General features: G+C 55.1%; 1 protein-coding gene across 5 annotated transcripts in view; it reads left to right on the forward strand.

Annotated features, from left to right (window-relative positions):
• Clip2 (CAP-Gly domain containing linker protein 2) overlaps positions 1-20,121 on the forward strand; it is a 43,528-nt gene that overhangs the window by 8,813 nt on the left and 14,594 nt on the right. For 4 of the 5 annotated variants that reach the window (XM_063234324.1, XM_063234325.1, XM_063234321.1 and 1 more), the window contains exons 2-8: positions 1,905-2,088; positions 10,629-11,191; positions 13,629-13,753; positions 14,579-14,792; positions 15,202-15,399; positions 15,885-15,988; positions 17,461-17,521. In XM_063234324.1, the coding sequence (XP_063090394.1) occupies positions 1,965-2,088; positions 10,629-11,191; positions 13,629-13,753; positions 14,579-14,792; positions 15,202-15,399; positions 15,885-15,988; positions 17,461-17,521 (1,389 nt within the window). In that variant the 5' untranslated portion in view covers positions 1,905-1,964. Of the gene's footprint in view, positions 1-1,904; positions 2,089-5,231; positions 5,335-10,628; positions 11,192-13,628; positions 13,754-14,578; positions 14,793-15,201; positions 15,400-15,884; positions 15,989-17,460; positions 17,522-20,121 lie in introns of those variants that run through there. The other variant, XM_063234323.1, reaches the window with a different exon arrangement.

A 20,121-nucleotide genomic window follows, 5' to 3' on the forward strand; every position in this document is an offset into this window, starting at 1 on the left:
GTTTCTCACTGCCCTGTTTGGCACCTGTCCCAGCAAAGGGGTGCCCCCTGGCAGAGATTGGGGGCCTTGTGTGTCTCCCACCCCCGGAAGCTGAAAAGGAAACCTGAGTATGGTGGCTCCTTTGCAGGAAGTGGCAGTGCCTGTGACACAAAGGGGGCCCGTTGGTGTGAAGGGCGCCCACCCGGGTCCCCAGAGGGTGACTGCATGCAGATTGCAGAGGCTGACAGTGCCTGGACCCTGCATGTTCCTGGGCGTCTCTGTTCTCTGTGCCCCATGAAACAGCCCAACTTGCGTCCCATTTAGAGGGGTGAACCTGTGTCCCTGCTGATCCCGGCCCTGTCATCCCTGGCCCAAGATCCTGCAGCCTTTCATAACCAGGGTTTGAACCTTGGGTTGAAAGAGATGCAGCAGTGTTCCCCCACTGTCAGATGCAGTGTGGCCCAGAGCCAAGTTGTCCCCCTTCCTCCATCCCCTGGGGCGCTCAGGCGCCCCCCTTCCTCCACCCCCTGAATGTGGCTGAGTCACAGAGGGGCCACGGCGTCCTCCCCTCCTCCTGTCACATTCTTCTGCCCTTGTCTGTTCTGGGCGCCTGGGGCAGGGCTGCTTCCACTCAGTCCCCTCCCGTCCCCCAACTGGGGTGGCCAGGCCTGGCTGAATGGTGCCTTGGTTTCCTCTCAACAGCTCTTTGCTGTCCTTTGTCAGTCTCAGCAAGCGGGCACCGTCCCCAGAGGCCAGAGTCTCACAAATGTTATTCCAGGCCCAGGCTTGTTGGAGGGAGGGGGTCAGCCCTGTGCTGTTCTGGTGCTGCCGGTCTTTCTGTGTTTCCAGTGTCTTCTGGTGGATGGCTGCCATCTCCTCAGGGGCCTGCAAAGGACATCGAGGCCACGTTCCTGCAAAGCCCAGCATCCAGCCATAATTTCAGCATGATGGGAGGCTGAGGCAGGAGGATCATAAGCTCTTGATTTGAAATAAAAAATAAAAAGGGCTGGGGTGTAGCTCAGAGCAAAGGCTCTGGATTCCATCCCCAGTACTGAAAGAAAGAGAGAAAAAAGAAGGGAGGAGGTGAAGGAAGAAAAAAGGAAGGAAGGAAGGAAGGAAGGAAGAAAGGGGCCTGGCAGGCTGGGTATGGTTGCACATACCTGCAAGTCCAGCATGTAGGTAACTACATGCCAGGAGGCAGGAGAATTGCCAAAATTTCAGTGCCAGCCTGGGCTACATTACAAGACCCTGCTCAAAAAAAAAAAGCCTGGCATACATTAAGCTCGTGGAGGTCCAGGAGGGCACCCGTGGCAGTGTCCCCTGAAGGAATGTCCCTGGGGACTTGCGGCCCTCGTGGACTTGGTCCCTTGCACTGCCCTCCTGGGGATTTCTGAATCAAAGGCACCAGGCCAAGGCTTGATCCTCAGAGCAGAGACGCAGCACCATCTGAGGGTCCTTTGAGCTCCCAGGAGGCAGGATACAGAGCGCGGAGGAGAGGAATCCCCTCCTTGGCTTAGCCTGTGTTCTAAGGTCTCCAAGGGCCACAGGTCCTGGGTGGCTTCCTGGAGGAGGGAGTGTTGGGTATAAAAGGAGGTGGCAAAGACCAGGAGCACTAGGAAGGCAGGAAGTGTCTGGTTGGGGTGACATCTAGAATCAGCAGGGACACAGCTGTCATCCTCATCTCTGCTTTGGGGCACCTGGCTAGAGTGGGCACCGGAGTAGCCAGGGCTGGTAGCCAGCAGACTGAGCCCCTCCATCCCATGCATTTGGCTGCCCGGTGCCTGCCTTTCCCACACTGGATGGGAGGACTGCAGTCCCGCCCCTCAGGGTTGGGGCACTGGGATCCCTCGGCTGTGTCAACAGTGGGGTGTGCTGTCCCTGCTGCTGGGGCTGCACCTCACCATGCCTCTGTCCCCTATCCACAGGTGCGTGAAGATGGCTGAGAGGATGTGACCTGTGCCCATCCACTCGTCACCGGCGCCATCATGCAGAAGCCCAGTGGCCTGAAGCCCCCAGGCCGAGGGGGCAAACACTCCAGCCCCATGGGCAGGACGTCCACTGGGTCAGTCTCAGGCTCAGCCACAGTGGCAACTACTGGCTCCAAGGAAGGTGCGTGGGGACAGGGCAGAGAGATGGGGCTGCCTGGGGACAAGGGTTCTCTGTGCCAGCCCAGAGGCCTGTGATCCACTTAAAATTCCTTTGGTTTTTTTTTTTTTTTTTTTTTTTGTATGGAGGATCAAAACCAGACCTCACCCTGAGCTACATCCCTAGTCCTTTTATTTTTTTTATTTTGAGATACACTCTCCATAAGTTGATAATTTTCCCAGGCTGGGCTTGAACTTGGTGATCCTCTTGCCTCAGCCTCCCAGAGTGCTGGGATTACTGGCATGCTTCACCACACCTGGCTGCAAATTCTTTAACAACTAGCTATAGAATAGGCATTTTTGGGCTGCTCTTTCTCTATCCCCTTCTTTCCTCCACAGCTCTGGGAAGAGGGCACCAGTGATGAGAAAGGAAGCTCCAGAGGGTTCAGGCACCTTTCTTAGGCTCACTGGCACACTGAGTTTCAGCCAGGATGCACGGTCCACCTCCCATTCAGGGTCAGGTGTTGTCTGAGGTGGGCCAGCTCCATCTTCCCACCAACCTCTGTCGCTGCCCGTGCCCTTTACTTTTGTCTTGGAGGGGGAGCAGCACAGGTGCCTGCAGCCAGGAGCAGAGCCCAGTGCCAGGCGGGAGCAGCACTGGCAGGAGGTGGAGGTGACCATGATCATAAACATAAGCCCCAGGTGAATTAGTGCAGTCCCATTCCCCAGACAGTGCCAGTCCCGCCTGCTGTCTGTAGGAATGGGTTCAGGATCCCCCTACACCCAAGATTCCGAGATTCCTCCAATGCTCAAGCCCTCCAGTAAAATGGTGCCCTGGTTCCAGGATGCTCCCCACACCACCCCAGGCTCTCTAAATCAGTCCCTGCTATATTGTAAATGTGATGCAAGTACTCATTACATTGTGTCTTAGGGAACAATGACGGAGAAGTCTGAATACAGTCTGTAGGGATGCAACTGGTTTTTGATTCTGTATGTTACTTTTTTAAAATTGAGAATATGGGAAATTAAACCCAGGGCCTTTACGCATTTTTTAAAAATGGTCTATGATTGTAGTATATATGTCTTGGTTACTTTTCTCTCAGTTGCTGAGACAAAATACTCGCCAACACCCAGTGTTAAAGAGGGAAAGGTTTATTTAGCTTGCAGTTTGTGGAGGTTTCAGTCCATTATCTGTTGGGTCTGAGGCAGGGTGGCTCATGGCAGAGGGCAACAGTTCATGGTGGTGGAAGACAGTAAAAGCAACAACAAGCAAAAAAGAAGGAGCTCAGAGAAGACTCTGTCCCTTATATTATATGTAGGCCACACCCACCCTACCATAGGTATAGCGCTCATACCCATAATTCCAGCATTGGACCATGAATTAATCACAAACTCTAGAAGCCTGCCCCATGAATGCATGAGGTTTGAGGGGACAGCTTGACACAACACATAACAGTACATAATGGTTACATTCATCCCAGGGAATTGGTACATGTACTTCAGGCTAAGCCTGAATTTGTGATCTTCCTGCTTCAGCCTCCCAGACTGTGGGGCTTATAGGTGTGTGCTTCATTTTGTCTGGCTCAGATGTATGCCCCACCCGTCTCCCCCAAGATATTTTCCATCTGTGATTCATTGATTAAATTGGCAGATATGGAACCTGCTGATACACAACGCCAACTGTATTATGATATTGGAATATTTTCTTCTACTTCTTCAGTATAAACAATTTGAAGGCTTATATTTTGCATTTTAATAAATACCATCAGATACATTTTTTCATGTCATGAGAAATTTAAGTGCCCTCTGTTTGGCTGTAAGATACTCTTGTTTATTGCCCTTTTTTTAAAAAAGACACTACATAGATTTCGCTACATAGTTCAGGCTAGGTTTTGTCTTTTTTCATTTGTTTGGTAGTGGGGATTGAATCCAAGGCCTCCATACTTCTCCAGCCCTTTAAAAATTGTTGTTATTATCAGGCAGTCTCTGTAAGTCATTAAGTTGCCCAGGAGTGCTGGGATTGCAGGCATGCTGCTGCCTGGCTCAGTGTCAGTTTGAAGCGTCTTTTTCGTGCAGTTTCTCTGCCTGGTTTCTATGAGTCTCTGCATGCTGTGGGCAGTGTCCTAGTGTTGGGGCCAAGTGGTGTTGGATATCACTTTGGGTACTACTGTGACAGTACTCGGAGGAGCCACCCAGGGACCACATAGTGGTCACATAGCTGTGCGACTGCAGGCCCAGGGTGGGAGCTGGGTGGTCTGACTGTCTGGCCCCTCCTGCAGAGAGGGGGTGTCAACGGAGCCACCTGGCTTGCTGGCCTGGGGACGCCTATAGCAAAGGTGCCCTGGCACCATTTCCCCACTCCCCACCCCCACTGCCACCTTCATGGTGGATGCCAGACCCAGGGGCTGAGAGGACGTGGTAGGAGGTTGCCTTTGTTTGGGTCCTGTCTGAGTGACCAGAGCCTGGGGGAGGGGCAGGTGACAGTGCCAGGATGCATGGCCTGGCCATTGTCCCCAGGCTGCCAGGCCTGCCATGGAGCTGGCTTTGTGCTTTGGAGCACAGGGCCCCTCCCCTGTCAAACTAGGCTTGGGAGCCCCGGGACTGTGGGGGACTTGGGAACCCTGTGTGTGGTGTGTGCTGGCATCTGCCCTGGGAAGTGGCGTGGTGGCTGCCTCCCAAAGCGTGAGCTCAGCGCTGGCCCCAGGGGTTGGTGGGGGACCGGGCTGGACTCTGCCCTGAGCCGGATACAGGGGAATATAGGCCTGGGGGATTTTGTTAAGTTTTTCAGCGCACTGAGGGTGAAACCCAGGGCTTCTCACCGAGCTACGTTCAGGTCCTTTTTAATTTTTTTTAATTTTGAGGTGGGCCCCACTAAGTTGCTCAGGCTGGACTTGACTTTGGTGCCTCCTGCCTCAGTCTAAGGGAGTACTGAGATCACAGGCCAGCGCTACCCAGTGCACCAGGAGCGTCACCCAGAGTGACCTGTCGGGGATTCGGCGCTTTCTTTCCCAGCGCGGGCCTGCAAGATCATTGGCGACCCTTGAAAGCCCGCCCCGCCCTCGCCTTCCCTGAGCACACCCCACCCTTTTCTGGGCGCAGGAGGCGGCGGACACGGAGGGAGTCCCTCCTGTGGGGCTGCGCGGTGCGGGTGGGGCGCCTGTGAGTGCCCAGACTCCGCTATTGATGGGGGGTGGTGGTGGCCGAGGCCGCGCTGCCTGCCCAGCGGCCAGCCTGGGGCTTCTCCACGGCCTGCTGGCTCTGCTCTTTCCGGGTGAGGACCCCGCCCCATGTCACCGTCCGCTGGTCCGGCTCTAGGGCGGGGAGGGGACGTGGTGCCTCAGCTGGGGCCCTCGAGGGGCGCTCGTTCCCGGGTTTAGGGAGCTCCCTGGGGGCTGCTATGGAGCCCCAGCAAAGTCTCCTCGGAGACCTGCCTGGAGCGTTTCTGGGACGTGGAGGGGCTCAGCCGGGAGGCTGCTCCGTGTTTGTGGGATATTTCCGTCTGGGGTCACCAGACGTGGAAGTCGGCCATGGGATGGAGAGGGGAGTAGGTGTGGAGAGCAGAGCCAGCTTCCTGGCTGCCTGCTTCGCGCAGTCCCAAGAGACCACTGGGACGCGGTGCTGCACGCCTGTCATCCCGGCACTTCGGGAGGCTGAGGCAGGAGTTTGCAAATTCCAGCCCAGTTGGGCCACTTAGTGATTTAAGGATATCCTGTCAAAATTTTTTTAAAAGGGCTGGGGGTGTGGGGTGCTGTTAAGTGCAGAGGTTCTGGGCTCAGATCCCAGTTCCAGGGTGTCCCAGGCTCAGTCGCAGGGCAGGGCAGGGCAGGGCTGGGCCTATGCTCGCCTAGACCAGGACACTCTCCCCTCTTCCGCTGTCATTAGCATAGCAAAGGCCCTGAGAATCCCTCCGGGAAATAGCTTCCGCTTAGGTCGAGGTGCTGTTTCTCTTACTCTAGTTTGAACGGAGAGATTGAATTTCCGTTTTCACAATAACCAGGAATGGCTAGTGGTATTGTGTTCCGTGGAGCCGGTCATGGGCCAGGTCCTGGGTAGGACCCCTCCCTGCATAGGCGGTGGAGCAGAGACAGAGCTCCTCTGGGTTGTCCTGGGTCCTGGAAAGGCCCTCACCGGTTTTTCTGAGTGATTCCTTGCCCCGTCCTTTGTCCCCATCCTCCAAGCTGACCCTGAGTGCTCTTGAACCCTGCTTTCCTGCGGGTAGCACTTGAACAACCCTTTCCCATCTGACCTGGAAAAAAACTATTCTAAAAGGCCGGGAGGGAGGGAGACTGGGACGGTGACTTGTCAACCACGTATTTGAAGCTACTTGTGATTTCAGGACACCTATATTTCTGAATCATTTCCTTGGGAAATTGGCCAATGATTACGTTTCCTTGGTTTTACTTTACTTGACTGATTGATTTTTTTTTTGTGTGTGTATACTGAGGATTGAACCTAGGGCATTTGCACTGAGCTACATCCCCAGCTCTATTTTTTATTTTTTTTGTCTTTTTCATTTTTATCGGTACTGGGGATCAAACTCACGACCGCCTGCCTGCAAGGCAGGCGCTTATGCCGCTGAGCTAAATCCCCAGCCCCTTTTATTTTTTATTTTGAGCAGGGTCTTACTAATCACTGAATTGCCTAGGTTTGGCTCAAACCTGCCATCCTCCTGCCTCAGTCTTACAGAGTGTCAGGATTACAGGCATGAGCTACCATACCTAGTTGATTACATTTTTTATTTTGAAAAAGATTTTAGCTCATGTTTATCCTACTTAATCTAGCCTGTCATGTTTATTATGTGAGCTCATCATGAGAGCTGAAATTTTTTTCTTTTTTTATGTGTTTTTGAGATGGTCTCACTATGCAGTCTGGCTGGCCTTGAGCTGGAAGGGGTTGGTGGGGGAAGGGAGCCTCTGTTTGTTTTTCCTTTACTGGGGGATTGAACCTAGGGCCTTCACACAGACTGTGCCCCCCAGATCTTTTTTTATCCCCAGGGTCTCACAGCCTTTCCCAGGCAGATCTTCCTGCCTCAGCCTCCTGAGTAGTCAGGATATCTGCCACACCTGGCTGAGAAAGGGATTCTTACTTTTTATGCAAATAAATGAAAAGGGGAGGAGGACCAGGAAGGAATGGGGTGTGGGGTGTGGGGAGAAGAGATTGAGGTTTGAGAAGTGGGAAGGACACCATGGTTGGATGCAGGGACCCCTTGCAGCTCTGCCCAGGGAGTGGGGATGGAGTTCCTGTGGCCCTGTGCTGGGTCCTGGAGACTTAGACCACTGAGGAGGAGGAGGCTTAAGTGGCTGAAAAAAGACTGCACTCTGGGGGCCTGGCATGGCAATGCACCCCTGCTCCCCCAGCACTCTGGTCCAGTGTGTCACTTCCATCCCACCCTGTGTGGGGCCCTTGCTGGACCTCGCTCTGTCCCCAGCCCTGAGAAGGTGCCCAGTGACTGGGGCCCCTGATGGCCGAGGTTTGGCAGCAATGGCAAAGGCCTGTCCCTGGGGGCCCCCATCCTAGTCCGTGGTGGGGAGACCCTGGTTCCTCCCCCAGCATAGGATGAAATCACCAGCTGCCACTCCTCCTCATGGAGTTCTTTGGCCCTTTCTGTCAAAATTCTACTTTGAACAGGAGCCACATCCTGTCTGTTCTTAGCAGCGCTGTTTGGGGAGGACCAGCTGCTCACAGGGTTTGGTCTGTGTTGCAGGGCAATGCGGTCTAGTCCCAGAGCTCTGACAGACAGGTCCCCTGGGAAGGGAAGGGATATCCAGCTGTTTCTGACCTGGCCTTTGGTGGTCTCATGAGGAGACAAGGCACCTTACTGTGCCATTGCAGGTGACCGTTGGAAGGACGGGGACACTGTCCTGTTTTCTGTGCCTTCCCAGCCTCAGCAGCTGAGGACTTTGGGGAGGGTGTGGTCCCAGGAGGCCAGAGGCCACAGTGAGGAGGAAAAATTTAGCAAAGCAACTACAGCTGGTGCCACAGGCTTGTGACCTGGATTTTAGCAGCTGTTGAAACAACTGATCCACTGGCCTGGGGTGGGCAGCAGGGAGAGATTACCTGAGGGTCCCCCTAGGTTGGCAGGGAAAGCCTGGCAGTAGCCTCTTCCGAGAATAGCTGTGCTGGTGCTCTATGCCTGAGCCCTGTTCTGTGCAGGGGACAGCGGCGTCTGTACTGCAAAGTGCTCAGGATCCCTGGGGACCCCGCCAGCCTGAGGGGGAGCCTGAATGGCTTCTGACCCTGTCTCCGATCTGATCAGTGCATGAGGTGATAAAGTACATGAAAGCTCCCAGGGTGCCTCAGGATGCAGCCAGCATTCCATAGGGGCAGCTGCTGTTCTAATGACTGCAGCTTTTGTCAGCAGTGGTGACAGGGACTTGGTGATGACAGGAGAGGGCATGGGATGAAGTGTCATCTAGTTTGTAGCCCCCTCATTATCTTAAGGAAGGAGGTGCTGAGCTCCTGAGAGGGGTGTGCAGCAGAACTCCCCAGGCTGTGGCGTGTGTGCACACCAGTGTGGCCTCAGCATTTGTGTTCCTGGCTCTCTCACAGTAGAGGCTGCCTGTGGTTCAGTGTTGTCCTAGCTCAGGACTGGCCACCAGGAGCTGTGTGCCAGCATCACTGTCAGTGCCTACATGTGGGCTTGTGTGGCCACTGCAGAGTACCTGTTTGACCTCTGGCCCCAGTGATGGCACCAGAGATTTGGCCAAGGTTACCACACTTAGAAGTCCAGACAGACTCCTTCAGATCTTGTATATTTTATCATTCTTTCTGGATCTCTTAGTTTGAGTGTAAATATCTCATCAAAACCATGGTACTGGTTTATTGTCTACTGGGATGGACTGGGCACTGTGTCCAGCACTCATGTCTGTTCTCCTAGGACAGATCTGTGGTGGAGGCACTGATGGGGAAACTGAGGCAGGGGTGTTAGATAATTTCATCAAAATTGATCGCAGTGGGGAGGGTGCAGCTGGGGGGGGAGTAAAATCTTTGCTTATTTAGCTGCTATGGCCCCTCTCTTGTAGGGTCTTCAGGGTGGGAGAGAAGCCTAAGGGGCCACCCACCCTAGATCCTTTTTTGATAGAGAGAGAGGGTGACCCTATCCTGGAAGGACCACAGTCAAACCATCCCCTGCCGTAGGGAGTTGTAAGCTTGCTTTCGAGAAATGGGTCCTTTTATGGAGTCTGGGATTTGGGGTGACAGATGAATGGGCTGGAGGTGGAGGAGTGAAAGTAATGTCCACAGGAACCAGGGGCCTTTGTCACAGCCCTGCTCTGCTGCCCCCTCCTCTGTGTGCAGCTAGGCAAAGCACCTGGTATCTCAGAGCCTGTTTTCCTCATCTGTAAAATGGGGCAGCAGAGGGACCAGTGAGCTCCTTTAAGTTACACACCTGGCACAGGGCTGGAATCCGAGGTTGCTCAGGTTCACAGCCCCACCTGGCCCCTAAGCAGGAGGCAGCCCGCCCTGCAGGGGCCTCCATCCTGCCACCCATGTCCTGGGGTGTAGGGCTCTCCTGCAGCTCTGGTTTTGAGAGCTGGCTGGCCCTGCAGGGCAGGGTCCTAGTGGAGGCCCCAAGAGAGCATCCTGTCAGTCCTGGGCTGGGGGCTGCTGGTGGAGCCCTCTGGCCTGTGAGCCCTCCTGGCGGCTCCAGGAGAGAATCAGAAACTGCATTTGAGAGGGGACATGGTTATGCTGTCTCTGCAGCACATCATGGCAGAGGAGTTTCTGCCATGGGCCAGGCCTGGCAGGAGGGTTAGTGTAGGTCGGGGACAGTGAGACTGTGTGCTGCCCAAGTGGCTCCCAGTACAGTTGGGGTCTAGACACTTGAGAGACATGAACAGTGGGCTTGAGCCCTGCTTTGCTGTGCCGGGTGACCTAGAGCAAGCTGCTTCCTGTCCTGTACCTGCAGCTTGCTGGAGCCTGGGTCTGGGCCAAAGTCCCCCTAGGAAGACCTGCACGTCTCTGAGCTTCAGGTTCCTTCTTCCTATTGGGGGTGATGGTCAGAGGACCTCTCAGGCCACTGCAGGCTTAAGTGCCTGCTCCCACCATGGGCTCTTGGGGTTGAAGAGGGGAAGGAGCTGTGGGGAGGAACAGCTGGAGCCAGACACTTTGCTCAGCACCTGGTCGTGTGCTACAGGGAGTTGAGCCTGGGAACTTCAAAGAGAGCTGCATCCCCAACCTCTGGTTTGTTTTGCTTTGTTTAGTTTTGTCATTTTAAAATTTGAGAGTGTCTTGCCCAGTTGCCCAGGCTGGGTTTAATTCATAGTCCTCCGGTCTTGGCCTCCGAGAGTGTTGGGTGACAGGTATGTGCCACCTTGCTGGCTCTGCCCAGGGCTCTGTGCCTGGGAGACTTGCACACCTTGCTCTATGAGGAGGCCACTCCTGACCTGGAACTTCCAGGGGGTTGAAGGAGTGAGGCAGGACTGGGGTGCCCAGGGGCCAACAGCAAGGAGACCTCTTCAGGAGCACTTTGCTAGCCTCCTCTGCCTCAGTTTCCCCATTATTCCAGCCCAGGCTGTGCCACCAGTTCCCAGGCTGACCCTAACTGAAGCCCCTCCTGGTCCACAGGCTCCCCGCTGCACAAGCAGGCGTCGGGCTCCCTGTCCTCCTTGACCACTGCAGCCACCACCGCCCCCGAGAAGCCAGGCCCGAAGGTGGCCGAGGTGGGCGATGACTTCCTGGGCGACTTTGTGGTGGGCGAGCGCGTGTGGGTGAATGGTGTGAAGCCAGGCGTGGTGCAGTACCTGGGCGAGACGCAGTTTGCGCCAGGCCAGTGGGCCGGGGTGGTGCTGGACGAGCCAGTGGGCAAGAACGACGGTGCGGTGGGCGGAGTGCGCTACTTCGAGTGCCCGGCGCTGCAGGGCATCTTCACGCGGCCGTCCAAGCTCACCCGGCAGCTGGTGGCCGAGGGCTCAGGTAGCGATGCCCACTCTGTTGAGTCCCTCACGGCCCAGAATCTGTCGCTGCACTCGGGCACGGCCACCCCGCCACTGGCCAGCCGTGTCCTCCCACTGCGGGACAGCGTCCTCGGCAGTGCCGTCAAGACCGGCAATGAGTCGGGCTCCAACCTCTCTGACAGCGGCTCTGTGAAGCGGGGTGACAAGGACCTGCGCCTGGGAGACCGAGTGCTGGTGAGTGGGGACCCTGGGGACCCAACCCAACAAGGGTGTGGACAGGACATTTGGTTCTCATTGGCACCATGCATGAGTGACCGGGCAGGTCGTTCGTACCAGCTTTGCCGATTGTTGCTGTGTGACCCTGGGCATATGTCTTAGCCTTTCTGGTCTGAGGCCCAGCCATAAAACAGGACTTTTTTCCCCCATTGTTGCGGATTGGACACCAGGCCTATGCATTGAGTTATATCCCTGGCTTTTCTTTTCTGTATTTCGAGATAGGATCTCACTAAGTTGTCCAGTCTGGGTTCAAACTTGCCATACTCCTGCCTCAGCCTCTGAGAGTGTGGGGATGACAGGTGTGCACCACCATGCTCAGAGCTCCTGGCCTGCGCTCGTCTGCCCTGAGGAGCCACCTGGGCCAGGTGACTTCAGCAGCTGCCACCTGGGCAGCACATCCATCCTATGCTGCCTCCAGCCCTCACCTGAGACAAGTGCCACACACTGGAAGGCCTAACCTGCCAGGAATTTACCCCCACAGCCCGGAGGCCGGAAGTCCAAAGTGGAGCTCCTTGGGAAGGCCTGGCTCTTGAAGGTCCCTGGACAAATCTGCTCTGAACCTCTCTTAGCTCTCAGCAGGGCTGTCTTGAGCTTGCAACTATGTTTTGCATCTATGCCTTTGTTGTCCTTGTCCCCAGATGTGCTGAATCAGGCACATCCTAAACATCTCATCCTTCTATATCTGTAATCCCAGCATTCGGGAGGCTGAGGCAGGAGGACTGCAAGTTCCAGCTCAGACTGATTTAGAGACCCTGCATTGAAATTAAAAGATTAAGGGCTGGGGAGGGCAACTCAGTGTGAGGGTGCTGGGTTCAATATCCAGTCCCACAGAGCAAAATAAAACAAGACTGGGAGGGGCCGAGCTCAGTGCTGTGTGGGTGAGGCCTCGTGGCTTCCTAAAAGACCTAGGCAGAACTTCCTGATCAGGATCTCGGGCAGAGAGGCTGAGGAAGGGAGAAAGAAGCCCTCTGGAGGCTGAGCCCCTTCTCCAGGCAGTGGCTGGAGAACCTTCTTGGGGAACAGGCAGTCCTCTGAACAGTCCGAGGCATTAAATATGAGCAAAACGCTGCCAAATACAGGAATAGGAACATTTATGCAGATGTGAATATTCATAGACCAAAGAGCTGTGGAAAATGTGGCCGCGGAATAGGAACTGCACAAGATTAGAAGACATGGTTCCGGAAACCTAGAACAGAGTAGAGCAAAAGAGGATGGCACAGGAGGAGGCGAGCAGAGGAGGGTGTGTCCAGCAGGTCTACCCCTGCCCGGCTGGGGGAGGAGAGAACCGGAGAAGAAAGCTGGGAATCTAGTAAGGAATCGGGGAAATTCGTCAGGATTGATGAAGGAGCCTGGGACAGAAGGTGGGGAGAGACACACACCACAGTCCTCTGTCATGAAACTGCAGACCTGGTACAAAGTTCTTGTGAGCCAGGCATGCTGGGGCACACCTGTAGGCTGAGGCAGGAAGATCCCAAGCTCAAGGTTAGCCTGGGTAACTTAGCAATTCTGCAAAACCTTATCTCAGAATAAAACATATGAAAAAGGACTGGGGATGTAGCTCAGTGTGAAGGGCCTGGGTTCAACCGCACTACTGGCTGGGTTGGGGCACTAAAGCATAGCACTGCTTGCTGTTTAGAGATGTGCACCTAAGTATCCAATAATTCCACTTAAAAAGTTTAAAGTGTTGTTTATGGGGAGAGCAGAGAGACTTCTGGGCTTTTGAAATTTTTGCAAGAATTTGATGCTTTAATATATGTATATGTATGTCTTGGCTGTAAATTTTTGACACTATTTTTGTGGTTGTATTCACACATTTTATTGTCCTACCCTTAGAGATTCTTTTTTTTCTTAATTATGGCTAAAAAAATTATAGAACCATCTGAACCATTTTTAGATCTTCAGAACTTTTTCATGTTGCAAAACTGGAATTCTGGACCCATTAAGAGTAGCTCCCTGTTTCTGCTTCCTCACTAGACCCTGGAAGCTGCCTTTAAAACCCGTTTGAAGGGGGCTGGGGATTTAGCTCAGCGGCATAAACGCCTGCCTTGCAAGCAGGCAGTCGTGGGTTCGATCCCTGGTACCGATAAAAAGGAAAAAGCCCCCCCCCAAAAAAAAACAAACCCATTTGAAGGAGAACTCTTACTGAGTTTTCCTGAAAATTCTTCCCACAGGTACAAGTGTCTAGGCTTAGAGAGGTTAGGTCATCTGCCCAAGCCCACACAGCATTTGAATACAGAGTTTGAATGCAGAGCTCAGTGTCTGTCTGCATACCTGGGTGGGGTGGACAGGCGCTGGAACCTGTGTTCTCTGGGCTATCCCCTCTGGGTCCTGATCCCCCAGGTGCATACCTTCTCTGCACCTCTGTTTTGTACTGAACCTCTGCATGTGCCGACAGGTGGGCGGCACGAAGACTGGTGTGGTGCGGTACGTGGGGGAGACGGACTTTGCCAAGGGCGAGTGGTGCGGTGTGGAGCTGGACGAGCCCCTGGGGAAGAATGATGGGGCGGTGGCAGGCACTAGGTAGGTGGCTTCTCTGGGGGGGGCGGTGTGTGTGAGGGCAACAAAGGATGTCTGGGGTACCTGTCCCTTCTCGTGGCTGTGCTGGATGGTGGGATTGTTGTGCCATGAGACTGATGAAAGCCAGAGGCCAGAGTGGCTGTTCCCAAGCTCACACAGTGGCAGGTGAATGTAGGAGCACCCTCTGTCTCCGTGTTCCCTTTCCACTCACCTGTGGCTGAGCAGGAAGGAGAGGCAGAGGCAAGAGTGGCGGAACTGCCTGTAACCCCAGTCTGCCATCAGGGGGCTGAGGGGGGATCTTGAGGTCCAGGCCAGCCTGGGCAGCTTAGGGAGATTCTGTCTCAAAAAATAAAGAAGGAACCTAGATGACACATGGAGTCATCAGTCTGTGTCCCCCTGCCCAGCCCAAGGCAGGCTTTGCAGAGGGACTTGGGTATCCTACTGCCTGTGGAGAAAGGGAATCTGGGTCCAAGAGCGGCTGAGGTGTCTGGGTCAGTGGGGCTGGGGAGCCCATGAGCCGTGTGTCCTTGCGTGTGGCTTTGCGTGTGGCTGTGTGGCCCATGAGGAGGTGGTCCAGCTCTACCACCGAGCTGGCTGTGTGATGGTGAGCAGCTGTCTAGGCCTCTGAGCCCCATTTCCTCACTGTGATGGAGGAAGTGTTGGGGGTTGTGGTAAATGTTTGCATGAGGGCCGGTGCAGCGAGTCTGGTGATTGTCCTCTCCCCTCAGACTGTGCTCAACTCCTGCCTGTCAGGCTGGGTGTGGGCAGTGGGGCCCCTGAGGTCCTGCCCTCCACCAGGCTGTGACAGAGCTGCCACCTGTTCCCTAGGTACTTCCAGTGCCCACCCAAGTTTGGCCTCTTTGCACCCATCCACAAGGTGATCCGAATCGGCTTCCCATCTACCAGCCCGGCCAAGGCCAAGAAGACTAAGCGCATGGCCATGGGCGTCTCTGCGCTCACTCACAGCCCTAGCAGCTCCTCTATCAGCTCTGTCAGCTCCGTGGCCTCCTCAGTGGGTGGCCGGCCCAGCCGCAGCGGCCTGGTAAGGGTGGCACCGGGGGCTACAGGGGTCCCTGTCTGCCCCCGGCTTGCTTGGGCTTCAGGTCATTATTGGAGGAAGAATGAACCCATGGACGTCTGTTGCTACTTTTAGGTTACTGACCTGCAACCACGCCCTTCTGGGGCATTTGGGAGGGTGGTATAGGCACAGGACATTCAGAGGGGCCATAAGGAGAGGGCCGGGTGGGCAGAGGTCCAGGAGGGGACTATACCAAAGCTCCCTGACTCACCATCAGGAGCTGTCCTTTGGGAGTGTCCCTGTGTCTCCAGTGTCCCTGTCCCTGTTGAGCTGGGTTGGTGGGGCTAGGGCAACCTGAATACTTGGGGTTGAGGTCTCCTGCTGGGTCCCTGTGGCCGAAGATCCCTGAGCTCCAGCCATGGCATCCCCGCAGCTCACGGAGACCTCGTCACGCTACACCCGCAAGATCTCGGGCACCACGGCCCTGCAGGAGGCACTGAAGGAGAAGCAGCAACACATCGAGCAGCTGCTGGCAGAGCGGGACCTGGAGCGGGCCGAGGTGGCCAAGGCCACCAGCCACATCTGTGAAGTGGAGAAGGAGATTGCACTGCTCAAGGCGCAGCATGAGCAGGTGGGAGCAGTGGGGCGCCTCGCCCTGTGTGGTCAATGGAGGGGTCCCAGTGTGCAGAGGACACTGAATGGCACCCACACCCTGCTGAAAGAGACCCTGTGCCCCTCCCTGAAGGCCCTTCTATGCATGTGCAGAGGAGCTTGGTGCTGTGGGAGGCTGAGGCAGGACAGCAAGTTGGAGCCCAGCCCATGACTTAGTGAGACCCTGTCTCATCAAATAAAAAGGGCAAGGATGTAGTTCAGTGTAGAAGCCCTGGGTTCAGCCCTCAATCCCAAAGAAAAATACCCGCCACAAGCCAGGCCCTTGGGTGTGCAGTGAGAGAGGTGCTCTTCAACGATGGCTCTTGGGCCCTTAGGTTGAGGGCAGCAGTAGCAGTTGGGTGGTGGTTCTTGGGTTTCTTGTGGGAGAGGGCTGTTGTTCATGCCCTAGGGATGCTGCCTGGCCTTGCCCTTGACTTGACCCTGCCCTGGCCCTCGGGGGCCCAGTATGTTGCAGAGGCAGAGGAAAAGCTGCAGCGGGCGCGGCTGCTGGTGGACAGCGTGCGCAAGGAGAAAGTGGACCTGTCCAATCAGCTGGAGGAGGAGCGGAGGTGTGTGCAGAGCTGTGGGCCTTGGTCCTCTCGCCTCCCAAGTGGATGGCAGGTCCCATCCTTGCTGGTGGTTGGGAAGACTCACAAGATGACAAGCTGGGCATGATGGGGCACACCTGGAATCACAGCACTCTGGGAGGCTGAGGCAGGAGGATGGCAAATTTGGGCCCAGCCTGGACAATTTAGCAGCTTAGCAAGACTCTGTCTCAAAAAAGAGGCTGGAGAGGTAGCTCAGGGTGAAGGCCCTGAGTTCAGTCCCCAGTATAACAAAAGAAACATACAAGAGTGAAGCCTTTGTATTAAACACAAGATCACTGTCCCTGGTCTGGCCAGTGGCTTGTCACAGCAGAGTACCAGATGCCCCTGGGGAGCCACTCATGGGACAAGGCCTGGTGTCCCCCCATGTGTGCCAGTTCCCTGCAGCAGCCCCTGCACAGCCCCCCAGCATGGGGTTCCCAGCCCTGTCCTGAAGCTTCATTCCCCTTCACATGCCCAGAAATGGCCCTGCACTGGGTGCTTCCCTGTTGGTCTCTACCAGACCCATCATTTGGTGAGGCAGGTGTGGCCACTGTCATGGTCACAAAGGAGAAACTGAGGCCCAGAGCAGGGAAGGGACTTGCTGAGGTGGCTGGCTCATCTTCTCACCACAGTGTCAGGCTGTGACTGTGTCCGTCTGTGTTTCTGAGGCTGCTTCTCCCTCAGGCTTCATGGTTAAATCAGGGACCCCAGGAACCATGGAAAGATGCCCATGGGACACCGTGGGGCCCAGGATATGGGGGACTCTGGCCTGACCCAGGCTGGGGGCACCTAGTGGGACAGAGCGTCCTGACTATCCAGACCACATGCAGCTTCTGGTGTCTTCCTCTCCCCACACTGGCCCGGCCCCTGCTCACCCCCCTTCTTGAATTTAGGGGGCAAATTTAGGGGTTTAGGGTGCTCTGCCGAGCGTGGCCCCCAGACTGCTGTTACCGTCCGGCTCAGGGACATAGGTTTTATTTATATCTGCCTGAGCCCACACATCTGGTTCCCATGGTGACACAGCCGCTGCCAACAAACAGTTCTTTAAGACAGTGTGGGAGTTGTGTTCAGGAAGGGCCTGGGTGCAAGTGCCACCTATTGCCCTGGTCTTGCTGGGGGACCTTGGACAGGCTGCTGGCCCTCTCTGGGCCTGGCCATGTTTTCTTATGGATATACTGCAAGATGTGGGGAGGCCTCAGAACAGCTTTGAAAATATATCCTGGCAACAGAGTCTAGTGCTTTTGTCCCTAAGCCACTGTCCTTTATTCCCCACGCCCACCCTGGGGGAAGAAGAGGGTCCTGCTGAGAGTATGGGTAGGAAGGTGGGGATCTGGAGGCTTCCAGAAGGCCCTGCCCCTTCAATCACAGGACTTGGGGAGGGTCCTGCTCTGCTGGGCCAATCCCCTCTATGTGGTCACCTTTAGAGCACCTACTCAGCCCCATCTCCCCTGCAGGAAGGTGGAGGACCTGCAGTTCCGGGTGGAGGAGGAGTCCATCACCAAGGGAGACCTGGAGGTAACCAGGGGCGGGGCTCGTGCTGCATCCCAGGCCCACTTGCCACACACATGGCTGTGAGGTCCAGGTGGTCAGTCTGGGGTCAAAGGTCACACTTGGGGAGCATAGGGGAGAGGGAAGGGGACCGGCAATTGTCACAGGCTTTGCTTGGGAGCACAGAGGGGCCCTGTGTCGGGGGCTGGGGAAGGGACAAGGTGGATGTGGGGCAGTAAGGACACAGTGCTGGCTTAGAGGATATAGTTGCTGGGCTCCCTGTCCCTTCTGCTCCTAAAGGTATCCCTTGGGCCTTGCTTCACCTGTTCTCCAGGTCTAATGTGGTTGGAAGTAGCTGGGGAGTCACAGAGGTTATAGATGGGACAGCTGAGGCTTAGGAAGACAAGATCACCAGAGTCCTGGGCCAGCTAACAGCCTCAGGGACCAGGGACTGGACTTCTTGTTCTTGATTTAGCCATAGGCTACTTCATGCCAGAGCCCTTGGGTTCTGTCACTGCACACATGGGGCTGGCACAGTGGGGACCCTCCCCTCTCTGTCCTGAGCACCCTTCTGAGCCAGGGGCTGGAGTGCCCTAAGTGGCTCTTGAAACTGTCCCCAACTATGCAGAGACCACAAGATATCTTCCTGCTGAGGTCCTTGATACTCCTGGGAGATGCTATAGGTTGAGGACACCCTGAGTTCTTGATGGGGCAGAGGACAGTGAGGTCTGTTGGTCCTCACACTCTGGTTCTAGTCCCAGGAGGCCTTGGGCAGCCTCTTCTCTTCCCTTGACCTGTTTCCTCACCTGTAATAAGAAAAGGTTGAACCTTAGCAGGTCTGGCTAGCAGATCTGGGTGGGACCCAGGAATCTGCATTTCTACCAAGCGCCCTGGTGACTGCCTCTGGGACCACTTTAGGAGGTCACCATAGTAGATCATTTCTGGGCTCAGATCAGAATCTGTAGTTTCTGACACTGAGAGCCACAGAAAGGGCCTGCAACTTGCAGTTCTCCACTGGCGGGTGTTCTGTCCCTGGAGGCCCTGGTGTGGGAGAGGCTGCCCAGGGAGGGATGTGGAGCTGCCTAGGGTCCTTCCTGCTGCTTCCATTGTGGCAGGAGGTTCTGATGCCACATGCAGGGCCTCAGGCTGGTGCAGACTCTTCTGGTTTACGTGTCCATTGTAGCCAAAGAGACAGGTCATATGTTTGTCTGCAGGCTTTCTAATGGGCAGCCGGTCTCCTGCAGGGGCCAGGTGGGCTTCCAGGTAGTTGCCAGAACCATCCCTTCCCACCAGCGCAGTCTACAGCTCCACAAGGCAGGGGATTCAGCAACAGTACCAGGAGCCCCACATGCCTCTTTCCCTCCCTCCAGGCCTTCTTTGTCTGGTCTGTGTGTCTGTCTGTCTGTCTCCCTGTCTCCTAACATCTTCGCATATAGAACTCCTTTCTTTAGGCAGCCTAGGAACCATTACCCATCACTTACCAGTTATCCTCATGAGTGAATCTGATTGGTTCTGGGCCAACCAGTGGGCTGTCTGGTTCTGGGTCAGGTGTCCACCCTGATCCAATCAGGTCTGACTGGGAGAGGCAGGAGGTGGGACATCCTGTGACAGCTAATTCATCCTGAAGGGCCATTTTATTGTACAAACCTAATTGAGACCTTATTCATGGCAACCAGGAAGCAAATCGATCCTAAGTGTTGCTTATCTCCACCTATCGTAAAGTCAAAATTATAGAACAGAACTGCTTCTTGACTTTCTGGGTCCCTTGGGCTATACCAGTCCATCTCTTGATGATCTCACAGCAAAACTTAACTGTGACCCACTTGTCCTCCCTCCCATCAACACTGGCTGTCCCTGTCCCACCTTCTCAGCCTCCATGGCTGGCATTACTCACTTCCTGGCCTCTGAGTGCTGGGCCCTGTAGCCTCTTGTCCACACTTACCTGGTGGGCATTCATCCAGTCTGTGGTTTCCAGTGTACATCAGTGAACCTCGTGGAGGCCAGGGCCACCCTCAACCCTGCTCTGGCGAGCAGCTGAAAACAACCCACATTTCTGCTGCCATGGTTCTAGACATCAGAATCTGAAATCCAGATGTTGCTGGACAGGGCTGGTATCATGTGGCATCTGAGGGAGAATCTGTCCCTGTTTCTGGAAAGATCACCAGTGGTGTTGGTGTTCCTAAGCTTCTAGGTGTTCTAAGCTTCTAGGTGTTCCTAAGCTTCATGCCATCTGCTGCTGCCTGCTTGAGGCCACCTGACAACTTTTCCCGTGTCTGCTCCCATGGCGGCCTTGTATGCATACCAGTTCTGGGATTTAGGGTCCACACTACCACATTGTGACATCCTTCTCACACGGGAGCATAGAGCCTTTTCCCAGCTACATCCTATTCCAAGATCCTGTGTGGGTGTGAAATGTAGGGTGCCACTGAGTACACTGTGGTGTCCCAGGCACAGTATGTCTTAGCCACATCTCTGTTCCCCATTCCTTGTCCTTGGCTTCATCCCTTCTGGTTCCCGTCTGTGGGACTGGCTAGAACTCATCGAGAATTGTCTTCCTTTACTTGCCCATCAGAAAGCCTCTTGATCCCACTCCAAAGGGATCTCCATTGCCACTGCTACCTCCCTGG

This window comes from Cavia porcellus, unplaced genomic scaffold, assembly GCF_034190915.1.
Source record: "Cavia porcellus strain 051 isolate PalLab524CR breed Dunkin Hartley unplaced genomic scaffold, mCavPor4.1 scaffold_23, whole genome shotgun sequence".
Lineage (NCBI taxonomy): Eukaryota > Metazoa > Chordata > Mammalia > Rodentia > Caviidae > Cavia > Cavia porcellus.